Source organism: Bombus fervidus, chromosome 11 (genome assembly GCF_041682495.2).
Source record: "Bombus fervidus isolate BK054 chromosome 11, iyBomFerv1, whole genome shotgun sequence".
Lineage (NCBI taxonomy): Eukaryota > Metazoa > Arthropoda > Insecta > Hymenoptera > Apidae > Bombus > Bombus fervidus.
In genome coordinates this window covers 248,911-276,175 of record NC_091527.1, presented here as the reverse complement: position 1 = coordinate 276,175, position 27,265 = coordinate 248,911, and the positions used below count along the sequence as shown (strand labels likewise).

Below are 27,265 nucleotides of genomic sequence, written 5' to 3'. Positions count from 1 at the left end.
CTATACCTTCGTAATGACTCTATGTTATTTATCAAATATAACTTTGATATTTGATGAAAGTTTATAATTTCAGGAGTTTTGTTTTCATTTCGAGGATAGTTCACGGCCATTGCTAGCTCTATCCTCCACCCACAGGGGTCCAAGATGCCCCAACCTGCTTGGCTGATTGAGACACCAGCCTGGTTCCAACACTGCTCTCTTCACCCCCGTCCTCGCCCCGGTACCCTTCACAGAACGACGTTGAACAGTCCGGCATTTAGATGCGTTCCGTTCTTTCTTACGTTTCTTCTTCCAGTGCCGACCTTCCATCGGGTTCCCTTTCAGGCCCCTTACTACTTCTATTCCCTACCACGAGCGTTCACCGGGCTGCTGCGACTCTCAACTCAATTTCACTTCTTTAAACGAAGAGCTGTCTGCGGACAGCGAAGGAGATTAGCCGTTTGAGTACAAATTGAACCGGTTAATCGATTCCGTAGAGAGGGAAGGAGCCCAGAAGGAAACGACGACATTCTGTCTATTACGCGTTATTAAATTATATATGAAATTATGGAAATTCTATTTCTTGTATCTCCTTATTTCTTCGCTTGATTTTATTACTGGATAAGAATAAACAAATTGTTATTCACGCACATAGGTTTCTCTGTATGAGGCACACGTTTAATCTGTTATCTTTTTAATTAAAGCGTAAAGTGTTAAGTTTAAGTTAAGACGAGGAGATTAAACGAGATGATATTTGTTGTTGGATTAGGTAGGTCGGCAAGAAGCGCGCGTGTCTCAGTTTACTTAGGATATCATAATTAAACGATTATCCGTTTTCGTTTACTCGGGATCGATGTTCTCTGTCAATGTCCCCCGTAAGTTTTGCTGGACGAGGTAAAAAATCCTACTCGGTTCTCAATCTGTTCATCAATCTGTTTCCTCGTTCTGTTTTTTTATGGCATTCGACGCATGCGAATCAGAAGAAATAACATAACAACGTGCTCCGACGTGAATTACGAGGATTGAAATTTCAGTCTGATCAAAGTAAGGTAGCCATTGAAATCAACTTCCTGTAATTCAGGGCATACGATGGGAGATGTAGATCAGGAAATTCTGATGCGGCACGGACGATTTATGCTAGAATGGAGGAAATAGGTCGTCTGATATAAAACGGAGATACGAGAACGATAGCTCACGTAACAGGATGATATAAAATTTATCTGAACAAGCAAATGTTAGTTATTTCGTTCTATGTAAATACTTTGGTAACAACATTAAACGAGTATTGCGATAATCTGATTAACAATCTAGGCACTTTAATTTGCTATATAATAAACGGGAGCCATTACCTATTAAATTTTATTAAATATTAAACGGGGACACAAGTACCTAAAAAGTTTACGAAATTTGATAGTTGGCGTGAAATTTAAAAAATCATCATTTTATTTTATCTCTAGCAAACTTAACGCAAGGATTGTACGAGATGTTTGTTAAAAAAAAATTGTTTAGGAAAGTATCACGTTCAGACTTTCTTCTTTTAAGCGTTTGTTCTTTAGGACACCGTTATCCTAAAAAGATATAAAAAATACTCAAAGTGAACCGTAGTCTATTTACGACGTAGGAACAACTTGTCGACTGAACAAGCATAAAAAATATCAAATCGAGACCTACTAAACGCATGCTATATTCATGATTAGCGTGGATTAGGATATCTAACTGCGGTGGAATACGTTACAACAATGTCTAGAAAGTGCAAGCTCGGAACAGTATTTCAACTTTGAGAGCAGCACACGAAGGTTCGGTATGACGGTTTTTGTTCTCTATCCGTCTCTCTCGTTTTCTGCCTCTGTTTGCCTCTCCCTCTCACCGTCTTTTTTCTCCCTTTCCTTCTTGCTGTCAGTTTCTCTCGATGGTCTTTTTGATCTTCTCGAAGCAATTGTCCCAAGCGAGAACCCGGTCGGGGCAATAACGACCGCAGGCCCGGCCTATCCTGTACCTTCTGACGTCTTAATAAAGCAATCGTCCGATTTCTCGAAACCCTCCTCCTTCTTTTGCTTCGAGCCACGCTCCGAAGGCCCTCGAAACAACACTCTTTGCTTCGTCCAACATCATCAGTGCGATTTACTACAGGCTGTATCTGTATATTTCAAATATTTTCCACATTATACAATTTCTCGTTTAACAAATTAATCAATATCTTTTTACACAAGTTCAATCGATTTCGTTTCTCATCGTGCTTTCTGCTCCAAGTACAGATTACTTATTTGACTACTGGTCGAATCTAAATATAAAAAAAGACTTTTAAACTAAATTTATAGTAAAAATCTTTGCTTTTTCGAAGAAAATTGTTTTAAAAAGTTATTGAAAAAAAAAAAAAAAAAAGAATGCATTATTTACAAGATGTTCTTCTTAATATAAGAATTATCGATCAACTATAAAAACTTAATTATAAACGTAAATATACGTAAATATACGTAAATATACGTAAATATACGATTTGTCCAGTTTGTTAAATTGTAAAATAGAATAGAAATTGATATTCGTGAATTAACGTATATTTTATGAATATGCTGATAAAAAAAAGCCAGTAGGTTTGCTACAGGTAATTTTTCTTTTTTTCAGTTTCAGTAAACCATAAAATAATTAATTTATTAATATAATTCATAATCGGAAATCTAAATCAGAAAAAAGTTGTTTTTTATTAAGATATTTATAAAAATTATAACGGAGGTTGGTTTTATATAGGTCTTTTTATACGTCTTCTTATCTTATCTTGTAAAAGATTTTTTCAATGCTAATGAGAGAGGGCGGCGCGTACCTTTATTCTACGCATAATTTACAATAATTTTTTTCTTTGTAAAAGAATACTTTATTTAATTCTTATTTTATTTATTAGTGATAGTTGCGTCACTGTACGTTGCATTACAGTTACATCGATGTAAAAGTAGAAAAAATGAATGTTGATCAACGTTGGAAAAATAAGAAGAAATACGTGTTATATATATATATTAGATATTGTTACTCGATAGATATGAATAAGAATCAAACTCTTTTCAATATTTCTGAATTTTGTTTCTCGATCAATATCGTGCACCAAAACTGTATCTATCCATGTGCTATAACACATAACGTTTGCTGAACTACAATTTCAAGGAACGATACAATTTTTAAATTATGCACATACTTTTATATTTGAAAAGATACTTTATATAATATAAGATTAGTAATTCAGACCATTCTTTTTATGCCTTTTTCAGGATTGAAATAAAAATAGGAAATTAATCAACTTAGTAATTTTTATTATAATCGTTACAAACGTTAAATGCGAATCGCCATTCTCATTTCTTATGCACTAACACGCTGGAAAGGAAGCGAATGCCCCGAATAAATAACAAACGAAACAAGAACATAGAAAAAGAAGAAAAGAAAGAATATTAAACATGAATTAAGGAATGTATCACCGAGAACTATCCGATAGAGAATGGGAAACAGCGTTTCTACTTTGCTACCATTTTACTTTGGACGTTATCGATGACACTGGAGTAATGAATAATTCAAACGAACTTAATGTCATTTACTATCCTAAACTACGTACGAACTCTAAGGCTGATAAGGTGTAACGGAACGGTGACTTTCTAGAGAAACTGAACGAATATGTATCGGATAAGTGCAGTAAGATGTTTAGTACGTTTAGAAAAATGTTTACTAGATGATTATTATCGAGGTTTTTCCTTTCGTTGATATATACTATTGTACAGCTTTGTTGGAAAATAGAAATGATTGATTACCAGTTCCTCCTTCGGTATTTTAACACATACGATGGTAAAAAGAGTAACGAAGCTGGCCTTTCCTTTCTATCACATAATAATCATACTTTGCTCATGCACACACATATCAATATGTTTTCTTTCGTATTGTATAACGTAACTGTACACGAAATCGCTTAAATGCCTACTATGTACACTAAGTTGTTTCGATTCCTTCACCCATCGATTTTGGAAATTTTGTCTGCAGATTCTGAAGGTAAATTCAATCGAATCGATATTAATATAATACCGAAATGATAATAGTATTAATATAATAATGAGAATGAGGATGGTAATAATAATAGTAATAGAATATTAACATAGACATGTGCAACAGTATGACAAATACGATAAGTATATATTCGAAATGAATATTCAGGTTCAAGCAATGTTCTTCAAGTTCTTCAAAAATCGAACATTCAATAAAAAATTACTTATAATTTAACATATTTTAAACCGTTTTATAATTTGAATAATGTTAATTATATATATATATATTAATTAATATTTTACATATATATATATATAATTAACATTATATAATATAATATTGTTGTCATAGATACTCTGTATATTGCTACGTTTGTACTATTTGTTTATTTGAAGATTTATAAAATAAGAAAAATTTTGAACGTGTTGCGTGCGAAATATCGATACCGATCGAATTACCTAATATTAATTCAAAGTTGAGTCTCCGATTTATTGCGTCTGTAAATTCGAAACTTAAATACGACGAAAACGTTGCCTAGGAGATCAGGGACTGTTCATTTATTATATCGTATTAGCTTATATAGTCACTTTCAATACGCTTGAAATTCTTTATATTGATTGCGTAAACTTTAAATTCATAGCGTAACGTAAGGGATTAAGCTCACTCTTTTTGTTTTAATCTTACCTTTCTTTACATTTGCTTGACACAATGAAAGAACCGTCCCTTATCATACAGTTTGTGAAAGCTATTTGTATCACTTAATCTAACATATTTACAAATTATCGCGTCATCAATATGAATTCCAAGGTACACGTCACGTAATAATTCATTTGTATCTTTTATACAGAATAAAGTAATACAAACTGCGATTATCTTTGACAATTTTTAGGAATACGTGGACATGTTTCGTCGACAGTATTAACTAAAACCAAAGAATAAGAAAAATCCTATCGATGGAACACATAATTTCTATACTAATAATGCGTATGCAACAAATATTCACCTGTAAAATATTTTCTTAAGTTTCTAATATTTTATTTTCAATTACCAATTAATAATTACTAATTTTTAATTATACTAGAAGTCGTTAACATTTAAGCATAGGAAATTCGTGGCACTTCAAATAATTCGAAAAAAGGTTAAACATTTAATATTTCACGTCATTTCTACTTACCATCAGAAGTAGAACATTCCACTTCGTGAACGATCTATTTCATATCGATTATTTAACGCTAACGCTATTTGGAAACTAGATTTTAGATTTTGTCCAATTCAATCTTAACATATTTAATTTTCATTGAATTCATTTCCACGTATTCTTCGTTCTTCGAACAACGCTCAACAACTCTGTCACGTCGTATATTTCTTCCAGCTATTTAATCTCAATTTGGCACTCATTTCCTTGCATCGTCGCTGTCCTCTTCCGTACTGTATCTAAGCGCGGAATAAACATATTCTTGGTTTGAATTCTCATTCTCGTCTTCTAATATTCCTTGCTGAATCAATATTTGATTCCCATCAGTCACCATTAGAACAGCACCTTCCAGATCATCCAACTGTATGTTTTCCTCTCTCTCCTCATTTTCCTCGTCTGTCTCTTCAACATCTTCTTCCTCGTTTTCTTCGTGTTCTTCTGACTCATCGATTCCTTCGTTTCTTTCGTTCTCTTCCATTTCTTCAATGTCTTCGTTTTCCTCGTTCTCTTCGTTATCTTCAACCAGTTCACTGTCCCCATTTTTCTCAATTTCCTCGTTATCTCCAGGTTCTACATCTTCGTCTTCGTTTAATTCTATTCCATCGTTTTCCTCGATCTCCTCGTTATCCTCGTTCTCTTCGGTGGTGTTTTCATCAGATTCGTTCTTCGTATCCTCAAAATCTTCATCGCTTCGATTTGCAAATGCTTCAGATTCCAACTCTAGAGGTTCGTTATTAGATAAACGTTTTTCATATAGATTCATAGATTTCGGGGAGGTTCGATTTCGAATCTCTGATAAATCGCACACGTCTTTCTCAGTTAGAGGCACTATAGGGCCTAGTTTATGACTTATCGGCTGTTCTACAGACATATTCTCAGGAAGCAGAGGCATCATGGGACTGAGAACAGGAGGTCCATCATCATCCGATAAATTTGCATCGTGTTTCTTTGTTTCTGCAAATAATGATAACATATTTAGCTTTTCGTATATTCGATTGATTGTTAAAAGATGTACGCTGACAAGATCGACATTTTTTTCTCATTGTTGATTATAATAAACTTAATTATTTAATATTAGATTGATAATCAATTTCTTTCAATACCTGTACTTTTGGATTCTGGAAGATGTTTCGAAGGATAATGCTCCATGTTCTTTTCATCGATTTCTAAATTATCCAGTTCTTCCGAATCCTCACTCTCTGAATTGTAAGTAATTTCTCCGGTTGCTCTAGATTCATCTTCCGTTTCATGTTCTTCTTCGGCTTCGGTACTACTACCACTTTCCGACTCTTCTGTATCTGCTTCTTCTTCTTCTGCTTCAGATTCAAAATCCCCTTCTTCCACTTCTTCAATTATCGCATCATCGGCTATTAGACTTCCCTTTTGATAAGAGTTTATGTAAAAACATTAATATAGAAAAATACTTTCATTAATTCTAGTAAGTATATTATTATTTTATATTTCTGTAATTAGTTACCTCCGCTTTTTCATTATTTTTCATTATTTGTTCTCCTTCTTCCGTCTTCGTATTACACGTAGTCGAATGTGCAGCTTCATCGGTAATATTTTTCCGACATTTTGGACACCAAGTACTAGTACCTGGATGGCCGATGTGAATACTTGTGTGTAATAACAATTTACTACGAGCATTGTGATACCTGTCGAACATAAATTCCCGATTATATATCATGTATATATTACAATACTATGTACGAGTACAAAACTAAGCATACAATACCTGCCGCAAATTTTACATGTAAAATTATTTCCTTCGGTTGACAATATCGCTTCGTGTGCAGCTTTCAAATGTTCTGCCAAATCATCATAATCTTTACAAAGTTTCAAGCACACTCCACAAGTGACTGCTGCTTCCGCTCGATGGAAACGAATTAAATGTTGCCATAAATGTTTCTTTGCTGGCCATTGTTTTCCACACACTTCGCAAGCACATTCTGTATTTGTTGATTCATCATAAACTTTCCTGGAATCCTTTCTTGAACATTTCATTGAAGATTTCGCCCTGAAATTGTGATTGATATATATATATATATATATTTATTTATTTATTTATTTATTTATTTACTTATTATTCATAAATTAAGATTAAGAACAAAGGAGAAAACAGATATTATATTGTATTTTACGGTATTTACCTCTGAGTGAGTGGCATAAGATTCGGGAGAGGTCTCTGACCAGACAGTTGAAAATTTATATCCTCAAAAAGATTGAAGTCAGGAATATTTAAATCTGATGTAGGCTCCTCTTTCTTAATTTGATTATTATTCTTCAAAAATTCTTCTTGGCTACTTAACATGTCATTTCGTAAAGATAAATTTTCCTCCTACGAAAAGAATTTGGATTAATATAAAATCAAAGTACATTAATTTTTTGTTCAAGAATGCCACTTACTCCTTTTCGTATATTTCGCCTGCAAGTTGCAACATGGTTCCAATATAATGTTTTAGTGCAAAATTGTCGCCTACAATTCTTGCAAGAGAAATTCAGTTTACCACGCATTCTTCTCTGTTCATCCTGTTTTAATCTTTTAAACATTCTTTCTGGATCGGTATTGTGCATGTTACGATAATGTTTTGAAAGTGCATCGCTGTTTACAAACATTTCTGGACACATTTCACAATCGTAGGTATCCGTTAAGGACCTTCTCCTTTTTGAGTCACTAGAATCTTCATCGCACATATCTATTTCATATTCTAAATCCTCTGGTTCTTCTTTCACTATTATATCAGGAGACTAACGCAGAAATAATAATTTTACATTCAACTATATAAAATATAGTTTTACTATTATTTACAGTAACGTTTATAATTACTTATTACAAACCTACCTCTATTCCAAAATCTTCGTTTTTCGACCCAATATCTAATCTATGTTCAAATGCTGCAAGTTGATCTTTGGGTATATTATGTATTGTTTCATAATGATCTCTAATTGCAGAATCTTCGGTGAAAACAGCTAGACATTGTTTGCAAGTCCTAAATACTTTTCCATGGCATTTTTTAGTATGATCAAACGCTTTCCATTTTGAAGCGTATTGTTTCCCACAAACTTGACACGTATTGGGTCTTGAAAGAACGCTGGAATGAACTTCTTCTACGTGATTTTTAAGTTCTTTCGGATCTTTCATTGGTATTAAACACACTCCGCAAGATACACCAATTTCATTGCGATGAAGAGATAAAACGTGCATTTTTAACTTCAGTTTATTTTCAACGGTATCACCGCAGAAATCACAAACGTTAGGAGTGGTATGATATCTTTGATAAAAAAGAAAAAAAGAAAATATAGCAATTAATCACAATTAATCACTTATAGGATAAAAGATTTGTGCTTCGATAATGATAATGAAATGCTAATAATTATTGTTAAAGTTACATACTTGTGATCTTTTCTATGGGCTTCTAAATCTTCTTTAGTTCTGAATAATTTCCTACAAGATCCAAAATTGCAAGTTAAATCTGGATGATCCATATGCTTCACCCTGTTATGTGTCATAATGCCTAATTTTGAGGTAATTGTTTCGTTACAAAGATGACACGTGTATGTACTATGATGATTCTCGATATGCTTTTGTAAACTGGCACGATCTTTAAATATTCTTTCACATGCTCTGCATCTTGTTAATAATGCTCCAGGGTCTTTCCTGTAATTCTGGCATCCTTTCATATGTCTACGCAATAGATACCGCTTGTGAAACCCTTTATTACATTTTTCGCAATAATGTAAACTAACTTCTTCGGTTTTAAATTGTCTACTATCTTTCCCATCTTTTCTAGAGTCAGGTTCGTATCTATGAATTTTTGAAATGTGCGCTGCTAAATGATCTTTTGAAGCACTAGTTTTCATACAATAAGGGCAAGTTACATCTTCATGACCTTTGTGAACTCTGTTTACATGTTTCCATAAATGTGAAGTTCTTCCATAGCATTTATTACAGAGATCGCAAGGGAAAAGTCCATGAACGATTCGTCTATGATTACATAATTTCTCTAAACTGGTAAACTTCAAATCTGCACAAAGCTCGCAACTTAATTCTGTTTCCCTCATTCGTCCCTCTACTTTATTCTCGCTATTTTCAGCCCCATTTTCACAGCTTTCCTCAAAACCATGGATTTTTCTATGTCTGGACATTTTAGACTTATTCGAATATGGTCTACCACAGATGTCACAGCTAAAGTCACCGTTCGTTAATGGCCAATGTTTCGATCTTACATGAGTACTCAGTTGCAAAACATTTGGAAACACTTTTAAGCAGACACCACAAATTAATGGAACAGTATCCGAATGAACGCCCATAACATGCTTCCAATAATCAACCCTACTACCCCAAAGTTTACCACAAATTTCACAAGTATTTGGGGATGAACCTTGAATCGCGTGATGCTGAATATGTTCGTTTCTGAGAGATTTTGTAGCAAAAATTTTACCGCAATCTTCACGATCACATTTTATCGCTGATTCATTGCCATGAGACGAACTAACATGTAGCCAACGTTCCCATTTACTAGGATGTGAACTTCCACAAAGTTCACAAACGAAAAAGAGATGATATTGAGCTCTGTTACCACCACCATTTAAACTCGAAGGGTTTAATGGATCTCCTGCTAGCACTAATTGTTCCGACTGTGAAATTGAAAATTTTGCTTAATAAACATTTGTGAGAAAATTCCTTGGTCCGCTTAATAATTTGGTCATTGTTATAAGTATTCTTACTCTGTGCGCATTTCTTTGATGTCGTATTAAATGATCTTCATTAGGAAACGATTTATAACAAATATAACAGTCCACTTTATCGCTATCCTCTTCGTAGTCAAGCATTTGTTCTGCAGTTTCGTTACCGTTGATGTTCTCTCCGTAATAATTACTATTTAACTGAACAAAGGTAGCAGGATCATAATTTGGATCCACATTATGTATGGATACATGAGCAATTAATTTTTTTCTGGAATCATGTTGCCTACCACAAATGGTACAACTATACCTATTAACAGTAACAATAAAAATAGTTAGAAATTTGCCATTATTATCAAATAGCATTTATGTAATTTGAAACGAAGTACCTTCTTTGTTCGGAAAGTAGTAATTTCGAGCCGCCGTGGTACATATTTACATGGTTCAAAAGTTGTGTGTTGTCCGCACAAATTTTTAAACAAACACCACATGCAAATGCCGCAAATTCTTTGTGAGTAGCACGAATATGAAGCCAAAGAGACGCACGGTCATTAAAATCACGAGTACAAATTTCACAAACAAACACAGTTTCAATTTCAATGAGATTTTCTTGTCCACTCTCATGGTCGTCCTCATTTTCTGCATTTGTCTAAAATTAAAGAGAGAGAGAAAAAAAAATGCCGAATGAAGATCAAATAATCTAATTTTTCTCTTTGAAAAAACAAAAAAAGAAAAAGAAGGAAAGAAAGAAAGAAAGAAAGAAAGAAAGAAAGAAAGAAAGGAAGAAAAGAAAAAAAAAGGAAAGATTGTGTTAAACTCTATAAAACGTACATCTGGAGACAATGGAAATTCAGAAGAGGTTTTACCCTCATACGAATCGACATCCATAGATTCATTCCAATTATGTGAAACAATTTTCTTTAGACACTTATCACTTTCCACCATAGGACATGGATCAACTCCGTGTAATGTTTGAATATGCCTGCTTAAAGAAGATTTCAGAAAAAAGTCTTTTTTACATAAAAGACAAATAAATGGCTTATCCGCATCGTGAGTTGCTTCGTGTTCTTTTAAATCATTAACTGAAGTAAAACATTGGGGACACGATTCACAATACCATTTCTTAGTATGTTGAAAGTCAGTATGCTCTATTAAATGAAAGAAAAAATTAATTCTTGTTTCATAATTGTACGAATAAAACTTTATTTTGTATTCAAGTTACCTGTTCTCGGTAATTTTTTTGGTTTGCAATTTGTAGTAAATTTGTCTTCAAAATCTCGCTTAAGGCTATCTCCTTTCGTTAATGCTTGTTTTAAAATTGTTAATTGAGGATTTTTCGCTAATTTAGCTTCCGCACTTCTAAATAATTAAATAATTTTAAATCACTTTTACAAATAAAAGAAGGGGGGGAAAAAAAAAAAGAAAAGGGGAAAAGGGAAAGAAAAAGATATGAAATATATTTAAACCGATAATAGAACTAATAGTACCTATAATCTTTGCCATCGTCATCACTTCCAATGCTTGAAGCTTCCGAACTATCCGCAACTTTATTATCGCTAATCTCGTTTTTTCCTGAAAGATCTAATCTCTGTCCTTCGGTACATATCCTACCATGAAGATTCAATTCCATAGCATCCGTGCAAACCTTCCCACAAGCATTGCATTGATATCTACTTTCTGGCCGATAGGCATTGTTCAGCGGAACCTCCGTAGGTGCTGGAAGACCAGCATGACGTGATTTTATATGTTCTTCCAAATTTGTTCGGGTAGAGTAGATACGGGAACAATAACCACATGTCACTGCCGGATGGCCTCTGATACAGATATTAGCATACCGTCATTGTTACTATCATTATTAATATGTATAAATATCTATCAAATATTCCCTTTACATATTAATATTAATTTTACAATTAATGTTTTGCTCTTCAGAATAGCATGATACTCCCTCCTAGAATTATTCTTGTTGATGTTTTAGATCTTTTCATTATGATATTACGTGTCCATTTTAAAAATATGTGTAATTGTTAAACGAAAGCATGAGAGTTAAAAAAAGACATACCTATGAGTTGTAGATACATGACCCCAACGATGTTTTGCAGTGGAGTATGATTTATGACAGAGATCACACTGATAGGGCCTTTTATATGATGTATGATCATCCGTAAGAACTTTTTCACCAATCACATCACCGGCACCAACATGAATGCGTGCATGCAAGGACAAATGACCCTTTGAACTAAATGCTTTGCTGCACAAGGAACAAACATAAACTTCATGTTGTTGAGATGTATGCTGTAATAATGTAAATTATCAGATTTCACTAGACACGTCTAAGCTATACCTTCAATTGAATTTAAGTATAATATACCTCTGATAAGTTACTAGAAACATCTTGATGTTTCAATCCTGATTCTTCAGGTTCTTCTGCAACTATCGAGGTCATTTCCAAAAAATCACTTGGATTTGTCTCCATATCCATTTCATACTCCTCTGAATGACGATCTTCAGAGTCGTCCATGACTGTTGCTAAAACAAAAGCAGAAACAAGAATAGAATAATAGAATATTATTTCTTAATGTATATTTTTCATATGTTGAAATTGAAAAATGCACCTTCGTCTGTCCCACTGTTATCAATTTCTTCTGTCTCATGATCAGCCTCTCCATCAGAATTCAATCTGGGTGGTGTGCCTAAAGCAGCATTTGGATTTACGATAGGAGCTTCTGGAATTAGTACTGGTATACTTTTCCGTCCTTCGAAAAACTCTGAATCATTACAGCACGTCAAGATGGTTGTAACATCTCCATTCTGAACAATCAAGAAAGATGATTTAAATATTTAAGATTAGAAAGAGGACAACGATTTTTTTTTTTTTTTTTTTTCCAATGATTAAGCAATATTTTTATTTTTTTACCGATTCTGAAGGTGATAAACACCTTTCCAAGAGAGCCACTGCATTAACACATGCTGTTCTAAAATCATAGAAATTTTCCAAATTGTACATACACCGATAACAGAGGCATTTTGGTAGTCGATCATTTTCTGCAATCTGAAATTAAATATTTAAATATTAATGTTCTCATTTTTACTTAATCAATATATAAATGAACTTGATGGACTATGCGATGTAACAATTGAAATAAGTATAATTAGCATAAAGTAATATCAGTAAAATAAATGATATCAACAAAGATGTATAGTACTGCAGTTAGCATTCATTCCAACGTCACTACGAAAATGTTCCAAGTGAAATTTGGCAATGATGTCGTACACATGCCTAGGAATTATATAAAATATTTCTAGACTCACAATGATTGAAATGTATTTGATACAACAAATAAAAAATGTTAAAGTTTGATATATCATAATAATATTATCATTGACGTTATAATTAAATTTTCAATAACTTCGAAAGAACGTAAATCGTACTATCAGAAAAATTGTATACATGTAAAAATATAAATATTGTAAGGTACGGCATGAAATAAATATAAAATGAAATGAATTTAAAAGTATTATGATAGTTACATTTCAGAATATTATATAAACATATAGATTGAAAATTTAAAAAAGAAAAAGAGATGGTACTTTCGAATTTACATAAAAAATATTTTATACACTTCAGAATCCATCAAAAGGATGTTAAATAAACAGAAATAAAAATTACAAATAATTAAATATATATCAAATTATTTAAATGCAAGAACTATTGATATTACATTTGCGTAAAATATAAAATTATATAAAGGTACATAGTAAAAACAACAAGTTAAATAAAAAAGAAAAGAAGAAGAAGAAGGAAAAAAAAAAAAAGAAAAAGATAGAGGAAAAAGAAGAAAGGCAACAATTCTAACTTTATCGTAAAATAATACTATGAATAATAAGATCGAGCATTTTTCAAACGAGGAAAATAACGTAATAAATACTTTTCATCGCAACAAACAAGGCGTAAAAGCCAACTAAATGTATTAAGAAGAACAATTAAAACGAATAAATACCCCGATAATAAAATAAGAATAAAATTAACGGACCATTTAAAATTAACACCAAATTCATCGATTTTTCAAAATTTATCATTTTTCCGAAACAAGTAAGAATCGAACTGTATATATAAATTAAAACACAATTAATAAATAATATCCAGAGGGAAATAAAGCTATGACTAACAGAAATAATCATAAAACGTCACGCGAACTTGATGAAATTTTTCGGAAATATGAAAGACAGAAAGCAGTACAAAACCACTTGTGACTTCACACAATTGCGAGACACGTTTAAAGAAACTATAAAATAAGAAAGGCATTGATATAATATATTCGATCCGACGTAAATAAGCGGAATGTTGTAAATTGAATCGCAAGTTCCTCGTTAAATGGGGAACATTTTGAAAATGATTTGATGAAGTTGACACGAAGCGAAAGGAGATCGACGTGTAAAGAAATCTCTGGTAGGCGAACGATGACGAACCTTAAACGGCAGACAAGCTTGTATCTTGTCAACGAGCTGTCTGTTCTTGCCCTCTTGACCGAAGATGTCCATCTTGACGGCGTCGTAGGATGCGCATAGTCTGCAGAGCTCCTGATAGCGTTCCCTGGACTCCATCGTCGGCGTGGCCACGAAGACGATCACGATACTGGCCCGAGGAAGTTGGATAATCCGGATTTCCTCGTGGCAGTGTTGAATAAGGCTCTTCTGGCCCAGGCTCGGCCTTCTTCTTCTTCTTCCTCGGATCACATCCTTCGGAGCGGGGATCCGCGGCTCGCTGCGACACCGCGCGGCTTCCGTTTACAGGCTACTTCCTGGCGATTTTCACGACAGTTAAGGCCCCGGGCGCCGCCATCTTGTACACAGACACTTGTTCCATCACCCCTGTCGAGCATGACCTCCTCCATGTCCATAGCTATCATACGCTTACGTAGAAATATCCGTCGATTTTTCGATACTTTGGAAACCACGAATTGTATTTTGGTTTTATATAAAGTCCAGTTCGTATTGAATTCATTTCTTTGATACGAGGAGAAATTTTCAATAAGCGTCAAATCGACGTTTTCAGTAATCGACAAATGATCGGATTGGTTCATGGTTATCTGATTACTGGTGTATCTTTATCGATGTTAATTTATTGTTTAGATGTTAGAATATATGAAAAAAATATAGAACAGAATATTAGTATTATAATTGTTATTATTATTATTTTTATTGAACCCTTTCTCTTACCTCATCTAGATATAAATTATGGTGGCTAAAAAGAATAATTGGTAGACCGTGGTATATATTTATTTATTACAGAATAAAATTTATCTATAAAGGATTGATAGATTTATGAACACTTTCAAACTTAACCTATTTTACGATAAGAGTTTTAACATCATAAAACATTTTAGACAAGCGTAATGAACGATTGGACTAGAACGGGACAGAAAAATGTAGTGTATTAATACCGTCATCAAACTTCGTTACTGTGGAATCGCTAAAATATTAAATTTAGGTTAACGTTAGGTTTAGGAACTTATAAAGTAAGTAGAATTTAAAAATGTCAGTGTCCTTTGAAGAATTAAATTGTAATGTTATTATTTTACGTTTAAATTTATGGAGGACGATTAAAGAGTTACAAAAATATATTTATATCAAGATATAAAGAATAAGATTTTAATTTTTAGCATTATAAGAAACAATGAGTAATTATTCCGATCCCTTTGGTTTTACTAAACAAACAGCCACTTTGTTGCACGGTTTGGGTGCACCTGAATTAATAGTAGAATGCAAGAAAAGAAATATATCAACGGATGTATTGCACGAGCTTACTGTACAAGAGCTAATAATGTTAGGTAAATTGAAAAGTTCTTGACATATTAATAACGTTAAATAATAAAATCAAATTCGAATAAAAACTTTTCATTTGCCTTTACTAATAAAAACTTCATTGTTGTAATTCACACTTGTTTACAGTACATATATATATATTTCTTATCTAATCTAGAAATTTTTAATATAGGCGCTAATCCTAAAAAGGCTGAAAAGTTAAGAAATTGTTTAAACGTTAGGAGAAGAAGATCCAACATCGTAATAACAAATGTTGAGGACAGGTTGAATATTATTTTGTTAAAATTATTTTAAAAGACTTTTCTCTTGTATACAGATACATAATTTAATGAGTAGTTTTACGAAGAATTCATTGTTTTTTTTTTTTTTTAGGATCGAACATTTTCTTGATATAATCAAACAAGGAGAGCAGCAGTTCTGTTTGATACAAGCATTTATAGCTTATTGTCGATTGAGACTCGTTAAGGAAAGAATTAATATTTTTATTGATCCCAACAAGTGTTTGAGCGCTTCTAACGTATTACCTATGGCTGTTGCTGCAACATTGACAGAGTTAGAAGAAGCGAATAAGAACGTTTCAGAACTGGAGGAATTGATTTTAGGGGTAAGTGCTGAAAAATTTCCAACGAAATCACACTACAATGTCACTTTCGTCGTGTTCATGGTATTTAAGTAACATTAAATATTTCAATTTTCATTATCTTTTACAGTTAAAGATAAAACCAAAGCATACTAACCTTCATCGCGTTTACATCGCTATGGGTGCAGTAGGATTAGTAACGCTTCTATTGTCTAAGATGTATATGACTTAAATATATTTGGATGTAAGTAGTAAGCATAAAAATCAAGAGAGATATTATATTTTACATAAAATTTATTTTTTATACAAAGTTTTAATTTATTTTATTTTTTTCAAAATTTTTGAGAAAGCTATTATAAACATTTTATAGATATTAATAAATTCTTGGTTCTATAATAATCAGCCCGTTTTATTATTAGTAATATAATCCTTTGTTATAATAAGATTTCAAACAATACGCTACACATTATGATAAATAAATGATAAAATAAATGACAAACAATTTAAAGTATAAATTGAGCAAAAATTGAGTCGTAGGAAAGATGACTATCGAAAACATGTAAAACACTCGTGTGACAGCACATCTTTAAATGGATTACAAAGAATGATAAATAAAATTAAATGATATCACAGTTACATTAAGCGCATGATTCATTATAGATGGTTATAAATTTTATTTTTCATTGCAATAATAAAGAATTGAAAGGTTGATTTAGTATCAATGAGGATAAACAGATTGATAAAATTCGTCTAATCGCGGCAATATTCCTATCAACGTAAATTCAGATTAACGAAATTAAACAAAGGATCGTACGATCGAATAGAAAAACGGATGGCGACTGGTGAGAGTGAATCGAGAAGGGTCGAATTCTCGATTAATTTACGTTCCATCCACCCGAAGCGCCCTTGTGAAAGGATACACCCTAAAAAATTGGGTAGTGGGGATAGAAAAGAGTACCGTCTCTGGGCGCATGCGCGCTTCCATTAGCTTCGAGCTTTCAAATTTCAGCTCAGTCGTAATAAGATGGACGGTGGAGCGTACGGTGGAGGAAAGGCAGGAGCCCCTTTCGACCCTATTGCCTTTATCCAAAGGCCTCAAGTCATTTTAAGAGCCGTATGTCTGGTAAGTTCTCTCTTCGAACGTCTATTAACGATTGTTCTGTACTAACGTCATTAACGTATTAAACGATATTGTCGATTTTACGCGACGAACATTGATTTTAAAGGGTGAACCACCCCCACCAGTTTCATACGATGGGGTTCTATTGATTTTTCGCAAATTCCAGCGATACACCCCATAATAGAAGGATCTCGTATAATTTTCTATTGATTTTTCAAACACATTTTATCTAAAAATTTTCGCGATAAAAAGGTCGAACGATAAATCGACGAATCTTTAATGAAATATCTTTCAAGTAAGTGAGAGAAATTTTATTAGGTCTCGATCGTGAAAGTGATAGACGATTTTTAAAAGTGATTCAAGGTATCGAAAAATGAAATACGATAATGTGAGAGCTTAATGGCGAGAAGTCTAGGAGGGGGCCATACTTGAGAATGTTTTTCTGGCTAGCTAGATAGGTGTCCTGTGAAGTCGAGGAAACGATGCGATGAGCGCGAGTGGGATGCCGATATACGACACGAGCAACCAGTACTTATAGATACGAGACATTCGAAGCTTGCTGCGTGAACTCTCGGTCAATTTCAAGAACGAAATAGTGGGGATAGCCTGATACGGATAACCAAAGTGGGCAAAAATTGTCACACCTATGCAACCAGTATTGTACTTAATCCCGTTGCAATCCTTTAATTTTCATATCTTAATCTAGTTTTTATTTTGGCGAACAAAAAAGGATTTGTAATACAGAATTTTCTAATACAGAATCGATAGCAATTCTATGTAATAAAATATCATATTTTGTTTAAACTCGAGATATTTTCTGTCGTTAAGAAAATATAGTTGGGTCGAGATCGAGGGAAAAGTCGCAGCAGGGTTAATTGAAACACAGTAAAGTGGGCCAGGTCAGTTTTGGGGCGAATTTCGAAATGGAATCGCGCGTACAATTTTAATAAGATTTTAATTACCAGAGAATATAGGATGGGTGGCGAAATTGGGTCGGATTATATTTGGAGTTTGGTTAGAGAGTGAAATAGTATTATCTTGTGAATTTAACATTTTTCAGAAATGTCCACGAAATACAGATGTACGCGTCTTTTCCATGAAATTGCATATCCTTTTATACATAGATCGATTCTTCGGAATATACTACCGTAAAGAGACAGCAGAGTACAATATACAATGCGAAGGAAATCAATGTTTCAAATTTTTGACGAGTCATTAAGCATGATTCCATCCATCTTCACGTACATAGCGAACACTTTATGAATTGTTGTTTCGTATCTTCCATAAGAGAATTAGTACGGCCGTTGTTTATATATAATTTAATTCGCTGTTTGAAGTGTTCCGTAGAAGTAAACTCGGATTCGAGTAGACTTTATCCTTAAGGTGTAAACCTCGTAAAAAGAAATCAAGAGAAATTGAATCTGGAGATCGTGTAATGGCCGTGGTGTTGTGCCACGTCCATATACACGTACAGTCTACATGAATTTATCGCGACGATAAACCGTCGGTAACTAATTTGCGTAGTGTTAGAGTTTTCGTGTCTTCGAATGATCCGATGTTATTACCTATATACCTATACGTCCGAAAGTGTTTACAATTGATATCTGATGTATCATCATCATCATCGGTGAAACGTACGACCTATTCAGAATTTTAAACATCTTGCAAACTGATTTTCTAAAACGAATATTAATCTTTGTATCTTGGTACGTTTCTTTTTCACACACAGTCCTCCGAAGAAACGATCTACGTATTAATTATTAGTAGTTGAGAAAAATACGCGGATCCGTTGAAAGTATAACTATACGTTTGTATTTTCTAGATATTTTTGAGAAAAGTAATGTCGTAAGAAAATTTCGAAAAGTAATTTTATTCAAATTTTCCTATTCTTAATCAAGATATAATAATCTGTTCGAAAAATTGTAAATTTTGATGCTTAATATATACGTAATTTTTTATACAATTCCATATCTTCTTAGATATAGAAACAAATGTTTGTTTAGTATTTTCGTTTAACAATTCAATTGAACGACAATTTAACCCCTTTACAAACAGTGAATTCTTTGACATTAATAAATCTTGGATATTAACGTAAATTGAAATGTATTCGTAATGATGATTATCTTGCTCTTACGAGATTCTTATTCGTATCAACGATTAAAATAGATTGTAATTATCAAAAACTTAAACTAGTGGAATCTTGATTATGTGTAATTAGATGGTGTATATATTTTTAAGGAAATTTTATTACGATTAGACGATTACGATTAGAGGTATCGTAACAGATGTAGATATCGCGGATACCGCAAAATACGCGCTTCTATTCCTACGACTATCGATCAATCCCTGTTTTAAAGTAACGTACTTTGTTTATTTCCGTACGTTCTCCTCCTCTTTTAATTTATCTTAAATCGAACATTTTTATTTCTCTTAAACAAATAATCGTCCAATTATTATTTACCCTCGATTGTTTTCTTCGTTCTCAGAACTGTGACCTTCGTCTAACCCACTTCCATCTCAAGACGGATCTGGACCACGTCGAAACTAGATTCGATTTTATATAAATAGACACGTAGGGAAAAAAAGAAGAAAAAGAAAACAAATATTTCATCAAACGGAGAATCGAACGGAAATCCAGTTTGAGAACGGATATTTTAGTTTCAACGCAGAAGGAAAGCGTTCCGGACAAACTTACGCGTTTAATTAAATCTCGTTTCCATCTTGGAACTTGTTTACTTATCTTTGTATATTTCGCACATTATTCGTAAAATAAATTTATCTACGAGTTTTGCGTTAGCTTGCTAAAAACAACAAATCTATAGTTTTCGCTATAAGTAGTAGTATAAGTAGTTTGTATGGAAAAACATGCATAAATTGCGAACTAAGTTAAAGATAGATAGAGTGATATTGATATTTGCACGTGTGTGTGTGTGTGTGTGTGTGTGTATAGTTGCAAAAATTGATTCGAACGATTCACGAATTAGTCACTATCACGATACGACACTATCGTAAACGGTAATCCTGAACAAGTTATATCCAGTATTTCACCGTCTATGTAAAAACCTAACACGATCCCAATGAATTGTATCCTTTTGATCGTTTTAATCGTTTCATTTCGATCGTTCATTTCAATTCGAATTGTTTGAATTATTTGAAATCATATTAATATAGTTCTTCTAACGTTTAGAACTATTAACCAACGTATAAACCTTTGGACCTTCTTAAGTTTAACAACTTAATAGTACAGTATCGCCGAATTAAGAAAGTCGATGAAAAGCTGATTAAAGAGAGTAATTAACTGAAAGTTTCGTTTATAAAATTTAAGCAATTTCGAATGAAAGTAAAGTTTGAAAGATCCAAGAGAAAATATGTATACGTGTGATAAGTGCAACGCTATCAAAGATATAATGTATTTTCTTGTAAGAATAATTTAAATCAGAAATTACAAATATTGTCGTTTAATATTTTAGCTCTTCGCGATAATCGTGTTCGGATGCATAAGCAACAAGGGATACATAGAAAAGCCAGACGGAAAAGACGTTTGTCTTTACAACGGAGATCACAACGCTTGTAATTACGGGATAGGAATCGGAGTGCTCGCCTTCCTCGCCAGTATTGGATTCCTTGCTGGCGAATATCTCTTCGAACAGATGTCTTCCGTTAAGACCAGGAAGCATTTCGTCCTGCTCGATTTAGGGTATATCTTCTATTCTATTTGCCCTAAAGTAATTCTATTTGCCCTAAAGTATTTCTATTTCTTTTTAAATGATCCATACCGAATATAAATTTCATCCATATAATGGTACTGGATTTCTCAGGAAATTCAAATTAATAAGGTTACTTATTATATTCTATATACTTATTACTTATATATACTTATTATATATAAAACTAGAACGAAATGTCGGCTAGAATCGACAATTTTTCGATGCTTCGATAAAAAATATTCATACTCGATGTATCGTAATAATTAAGTCGTTTTAATGCTTAGGTTTTCTGGCTTTTGGGCATTCCTTTACTTCGTCGGATTCTGTTACTTGACCAATGCTTGGAACAAATCGGAAACGCCGGAAAATAATTATGGAGTGAACAACGTTCAAAGCGCTATCGCTTTCTCCTTCTTCTCCATTTTTACCTGGGTACATTCATCAAATACTTTTATTGTATTCAGTTTCTAGATGAATGTATGTAATCGGTTTCAAAATATCAATTATCTCGTTCGAGCATACCTTCTATTAATTTTCTTTTTACTTTATACAAAGATTCGTTTTACTATTGTTATTCGTTTCCTTCTAACAATAACGTTATTACTTTTAATTTTTAATTTAACGTATGTTCGTTCGATCTTGAAAAGGCTGCCTGTGCCTGGTTTGCCTTCCAAAGATTCAAGCAAGGTACCGATGCTGCATTCGCACCGAGTTACGAAGCGGATCCTGTCGGTGGGACAGGATATACGAGTTATCCCGATGCGACTGACGCTGGTTATCAAGAACCGCCATTCGGTCAACAGCAACAGCAGCAACAACAACAGCAACAACGGATGCCCGATTTCCGAGCACCGGCTTACTAATAACCCTCTCAAACATAGTTTATCACTATTGGTAAAGCAAAATTTCTATTAATCCGCATTTACGAGAACATTCGACATTCGATATCGAGATATTAGCAAATAATAATCGCGAGATATGAAATTGATCATCCGTTCTAAATAATGTTAAGTCAATCCTCCTCCTCTTTACACACACGCGCACACTGACCTAAAAAATGTTATTTGACAACTTTTCTTTACGGTATCGTTTACTAAAAGATACATCGTTCGTGAAAGACCATCCGTGTTTACAGTTTCAGGGTACCAGGGTAAAAACGTTCACGGTTCAAGGTTTAAGAATATTAATTTCATATAATTGATTTTTATTTCATTAATATCTATACAACTTGTTATATCGTTGAATCTTCTTTTTTTTTTTTATTTTTAAAAGTGTAAAATTAATTCTATGCTTTGTATTATCTTTTTAGACACAACGCAAGAAAACAATAGGAAAACAGAAGACAGAAGCTCTCTGCGAGGAAACTTTCAATGATAGAGCAATGTCGATAGAGTAAGTTTTCATAGTAACATAACTAGTGGATGAAAGAGAGAGATGAGTAAACGAGGGGAATAGAAAAGTGGGTAAACAGGAATAATATAAAGAGAGAAAGGAGAACAAGGAAGAGAATGTACGCGTGTGCGAATACGTATGTGTGTATACGTGTATGACTGTGACGAAAAGAAAAAGAAAAAGAACAAAAAAAAAAAAATAGAAGGAACGCGTGGATGTGTACGCGCAAGACAACAAAACGTTACTTGTTAAAACTGTGCTTCTTATTGTTGACCACTTATAAGTCTTACACCTAAAAATCAATGGCGTAAGCGACAAAGAAGAAGATATTAAGGAAAAAAAAAAAGAAAATGAAAAAAAAATGAAAATCGGGTTACTGCCCTTGGATAACACATTTGAAACCGAAAAGTAAAGAAAGAGTGCGAAAGAACGGGAGGGACAGCGGGGTGTAAGAGGAAGAAGGAAAAGAGAAAGATGGACACTTACCATCCATTGAATTATATATAAATATAAATGCATATATATAAATTTAATATGTGTATATATATATATAATACATTAATATATAATATATAACATATTAAATTTAAGATGTGCCGAAAATCGAGCGATACAAGCGGGAAATATAAAATTATTCGCCGCTGCAAACTGGAGACAAATCTAGTAGAAGAGTAATCTTTTCCACAACGATTGATACAGGTTTCAATTTTTCGAATAGGTTGCGATTAAAATTTTTAAACGTGCACGCAGCTTCGTTACTCGTGTCTCAGATTTAAGAACGTGCTTGAGAATATCAATCGTTCGATGCTTCGTGAATTTCTTACAGCTGCGCTCGCATTATTTTATCGTGGACAGAAGAGAAAAAGAAAAAACAGGAAAAGGATCAATAGGTTTTTTCGATCTCGAGGCGAAGTATTTTATATTTTTTCGTTTGTATTGCCGTTTTCAGAACACCGTGTGTATGTACACGTGTATATGTATACATTTTACATATATATGTAATTGTAAACGGATAAAGAATAGCGGCTCTGTAATAATTCTTAAGTAGTTACATGCACATATATTTTACTGTGTTAATATAACGTGTTCATAGAAAATCGCGAATACGACCGTATTACTGTTAACGACAAGACCTATATCGAACGAAAGAACAAAAGATATTACCATTCTGTTGGAAATCGAACTAATTCTTCATTCCATTCTATCATTACCGTGTACTATCTTATATTATAGGAGGATCCTCGATTCGCAATACGTTGCGCGTTAGTCTTAATCTTGCAAGAAAATACTGGAGGCTTACCGATACGTGCCACCATGACGTGTTACGCACCTGTTTTTTCAGTTTATGCGATTTCGAATTCGTTTCAATTTCCTCCGAGAAAGAAATACGTAAATGAGATATCGAAGTTACTTCGTCAAGTTTCGTTGATTATGTTTCTTTATGTCGTGATATTACGTTATTGCTATTACATTACGTTATTTAAGCGTTATTTAAGCGTTATTTAGAAGCGTATTAGAGAAATTGGGAAAGCAATGTTTCAAGCAATTTAACAAAATATTATTCGATCGGTACGTGAACTATCGAAAGAAGCAACGAGAGGAATTGTTCTACTTTTATCGGTAATGAGAAACGTTACCAAGTCATTTTTTAAATAATTTATTTTTTGATATTATTTTGTACAGAAAGTAATTAAATGATATTTTGTAAATGAAATTGTTCTTTACCCAGTTTCTCAGTGTTGTTGATACGAATATTTGAAATAATTTAAAACAGACAGATAGATATATATTTAAGGCATCTGTATGATTTGAACGATGATTGCGAATATGAATTTTTTTTTCTCATAGTAACTTTGTATTGCCCCAGTATTAATATTAAATTGTTACTTAATTACGTAAATCATTCCATATCGAATAAGTTTCTTCATAACGATAAACGACATTTACATTCCCTTTATAGCATTTTTAGATGCTCCATCATTTTTAAATAAGTTTATTAACGTTTTTAGCAATATCGGAGCGGTGTTGAACAAAATGTCTACGAATCTCGTGACTAATTGCATGACTATTCTTTTTCTCATGCCGATTATACTGCCTCGTTAAAAAAAAAAAAGAAAAAAAAAAAGAAAAAAAAAACAAACTTAACCAGCAAGTTGCATGGCAGTGTCGTAAAATAATGATAATAACGAATAAAATCGTTTTTTTCGATAAGTTGTATTGTTTTCCTTAAGCGGTATTATATCGGTATTGTATCTAACGACTATTCGAATTGATGATACCATAATTTTCATGTCCAGTACCGTGGCAATACTACGATGATAATACTACGGTCAGTGAAAATCGATGAAGAAAAAGAAACGAAGAAGAGAGGAAAAAAAGAAAAGAAAAAAAGGAAACAAAAATGTAATTAACTATGGTTACCTAAAAGCAAAAAAGATATCCGATACTTGTCGTTTAAAAGGACAATTGACGATACACGATCGAATTAAAATTGCGTCTTATGTGTGTATATATATATATATATATATGTATGTATGTATGTATGTATGTATATTCCTTAAGGATTGTACTATTGAAACAATATTGTAATATTGTCACTATTTCGGGCAGCTTTTTCTAAAGAGAAAATTCACTGTTGGGCCAATATGAATTCAAACTTTCGCGATATTTAACTTCTACCTGAACTTCAGTTTTTGTAATGACAGGTATTTACTACTTCACGATGTGAACGTTATTCTTGCCGAGAGGAAAGAAATATTTATTAAGGTGGTATCGATAATTAAATAGTTGTTGTATCATTGTGATTATACCAGGTGTCTCGCTGTAAGAAATAAATCCACTCACGTGGATATAGAGTATTTTATCCCCTATTTTAATATCGTATCGTATTATTTAAACATTCGCGTTTAAACGTTTAATTTTACGAGTAATCGTTGTATAAAAAAAATCGTTCCTTACTATTATACCATTATAATTGTATCGTTTAAATTAATTATAATCTCAACAAATAAAAATATTATATTTTGGATTTCGGTTTTAGTTATCTCATTTAGGTTATTGAACGATTTCTTCGTTTCTTGCGAATAATTCACAAAGAGAGAAAATCGATTAGAGATTTCCGAGACGCCTTGTATATAACGTAGTTGTATTTATATTTGAAGCAGTAAAAATCTGAGTGTTTAGAAAAGAAGTATAATCATGTAATTAACTATAGATGAGATACATGTAAGTAATTATTTTTATGCGAGTCGAACGATTGAACGGATAGCCAAAATCGATAGCTTCGATTCATTCACTCTCCCTAATGTGGTAATATCAATGTGGTTTGTGCGCCAATCGAAACTGCGTTTTGCCTAGGGGAATTTTACGAACGGAGCAGAAACGTTGTTTTATTTTCAACGTGTCGTTTGATTGATTTTTACGTAGTGAAATTTAGATATATCACGGAAGGCAACGAGAAATGTAAAACCCGTTTAATTACTATAGGAAATTCGATCAAATTCCGACAAAAGTTTCTATCGTTTAACGTTTAATAATTAAACGCGAACAGACACGTTCGCAAAAATTGGGAAACATTAAAAAAAAAAAAAATTGCATTAAATGTACATAAGTATTATCTTTTCGATATATAATATGATTATCCTTGACGTCGTTACTTCTCGTTGCTTTTCACATTGTATTTCAATTTGTGGCTCAATCTATTTTGACATCGACGATGCTAATAAAACATCCATCGTCGACTAGCGTTCCTCAGAATTAAAAAGAATTTTTTTTTTTTTTTTTTTTTTTTTTTTTTTTTTTTTTTTTTTTTTTTTCGGTCATATTGTATTCTTTACAATTGTTGAAAGTTATTAGAATTTGTATTATGAAATCGCAACGTTTTGTTGTTTAATAAATTTTGAGTGCCTAATCCACGATAATTATTAGATTCCTGTCTTTCGATGTGTATACTTTTTTTAAATAAACATGCAGCCTTTTGTTATCGTTCGATAACTACTGTTATACTATTATATTTTTATTATATCTGGTAATTTCAATTCTTCGATCATTTTTATGTTTCGTTACATTTAGAAATTCTTTATCTTTCCATCGTTTTACTGACGATAATAGGGAATATTTTAAATAGTTCAATTAGTCAAGGTCCATGGAATTATAGCATTTCTAGCGGTCTTCTTGTTGAAAACGAAAGGTAATCTTCCGATTGCAGCATCATCTTACAAAAACTATCGTACGCAGCTGTTACTGCAGTCTACGCGCAATCTAAAGGTATACACACGTACTTACGCTGTTTTATTATTCAAGATATATTCTCTCAGACGTAACGGCAACAGTTCGTTAGAGTCAATATAATAATTAAAAGTAGGCCAATGTTAATTTCAAATTTTTTTTTTTTTTTTTTCAATAATATTATAAATCCACCGGTTCTAATTTTTAATTTAATTTTTAGACTTTTCCGCAAACCAACACCGTTCTTCGATTTGTCTGTTTATTTTGATTTCTTTTTTGTGTATGTGCGCGCGCGCGTGTTTTCTCATTTAACGAAGACAGAACAAAACGCGTCATAATTTGGACAATACGAAAGCGGTGCGTGAATTTGGGGCTTCGTATGGTCGATAGATCGATCGTTCGTCGAAAGAATTCCAACGACTCATCTGGTATCAGCAACACCCGCTACGATAAGCCAGGTTATGAAACCGCCCACATTTCGAATCGTCCCTCAGCTCGCTTTTCACTCTTCTTCCGCAAATTAGTGTTCACCG

General features: G+C 32.9%; 2 protein-coding genes across 4 annotated transcripts; one reads left to right on the top strand and one right to left on the bottom strand.

Annotated features, from left to right (window-relative positions):
* Positions 1-3,257: 3,257 nt before the first annotated feature.
* On the bottom strand, positions 3,258-14,901 carry LOC139992585 (uncharacterized). 3 transcript variants are annotated; one of them, XM_072013533.1, is made up of 18 exons: positions 14,351-14,901; positions 12,798-12,932; positions 12,496-12,691; positions 12,252-12,403; positions 11,943-12,175; positions 11,368-11,694; positions 11,103-11,239; positions 10,712-11,028; positions 10,270-10,529; positions 9,923-10,190; positions 8,589-9,832; positions 8,037-8,466; positions 7,601-7,942; positions 7,345-7,532; positions 6,930-7,211; positions 6,669-6,849; positions 6,295-6,571; positions 3,258-6,145 (listed from the first exon to the last, which is right to left on the bottom strand). In XM_072013533.1, exons 1-18 carry the CDS (start codon positions 14,483-14,485, stop codon positions 5,391-5,393), a joined length of 5,859 nt encoding a protein of 1,952 aa, XP_071869634.1. In that variant the 5' UTR covers positions 14,486-14,901; the 3' UTR covers positions 3,258-5,390. The 3 variants fall into 3 exon arrangements, with proteins under 3 accessions (XP_071869634.1, XP_071869633.1, XP_071869636.1); XM_072013532.1 differs by having other exon boundaries at positions 12,252-12,409; positions 14,351-14,900; XM_072013535.1 differs by lacking the exons at positions 12,496-12,691; positions 12,798-12,932; positions 14,351-14,901 and having other exon boundaries at positions 11,943-12,131; positions 12,252-12,405.
* A 325-nt stretch (positions 14,902-15,226) lies between these two features.
* Positions 15,227-23,052, top strand: Syngr (synaptogyrin). The gene is made up of 9 exons (XM_072013489.1): positions 15,227-15,399; positions 15,544-15,711; positions 15,879-15,969; positions 16,079-16,310; positions 17,296-17,409; positions 20,877-21,103; positions 21,398-21,545; positions 21,761-22,007; positions 22,423-23,052. Exons 2-8 carry the CDS (start codon positions 15,558-15,560, stop codon positions 21,974-21,976), a joined length of 1,182 nt encoding a protein of 393 aa, XP_071869590.1. The 5' UTR covers positions 15,227-15,399; positions 15,544-15,557; the 3' UTR covers positions 21,977-22,007; positions 22,423-23,052.
* Positions 23,053-27,265: the final 4,213 nt, after the last annotated feature.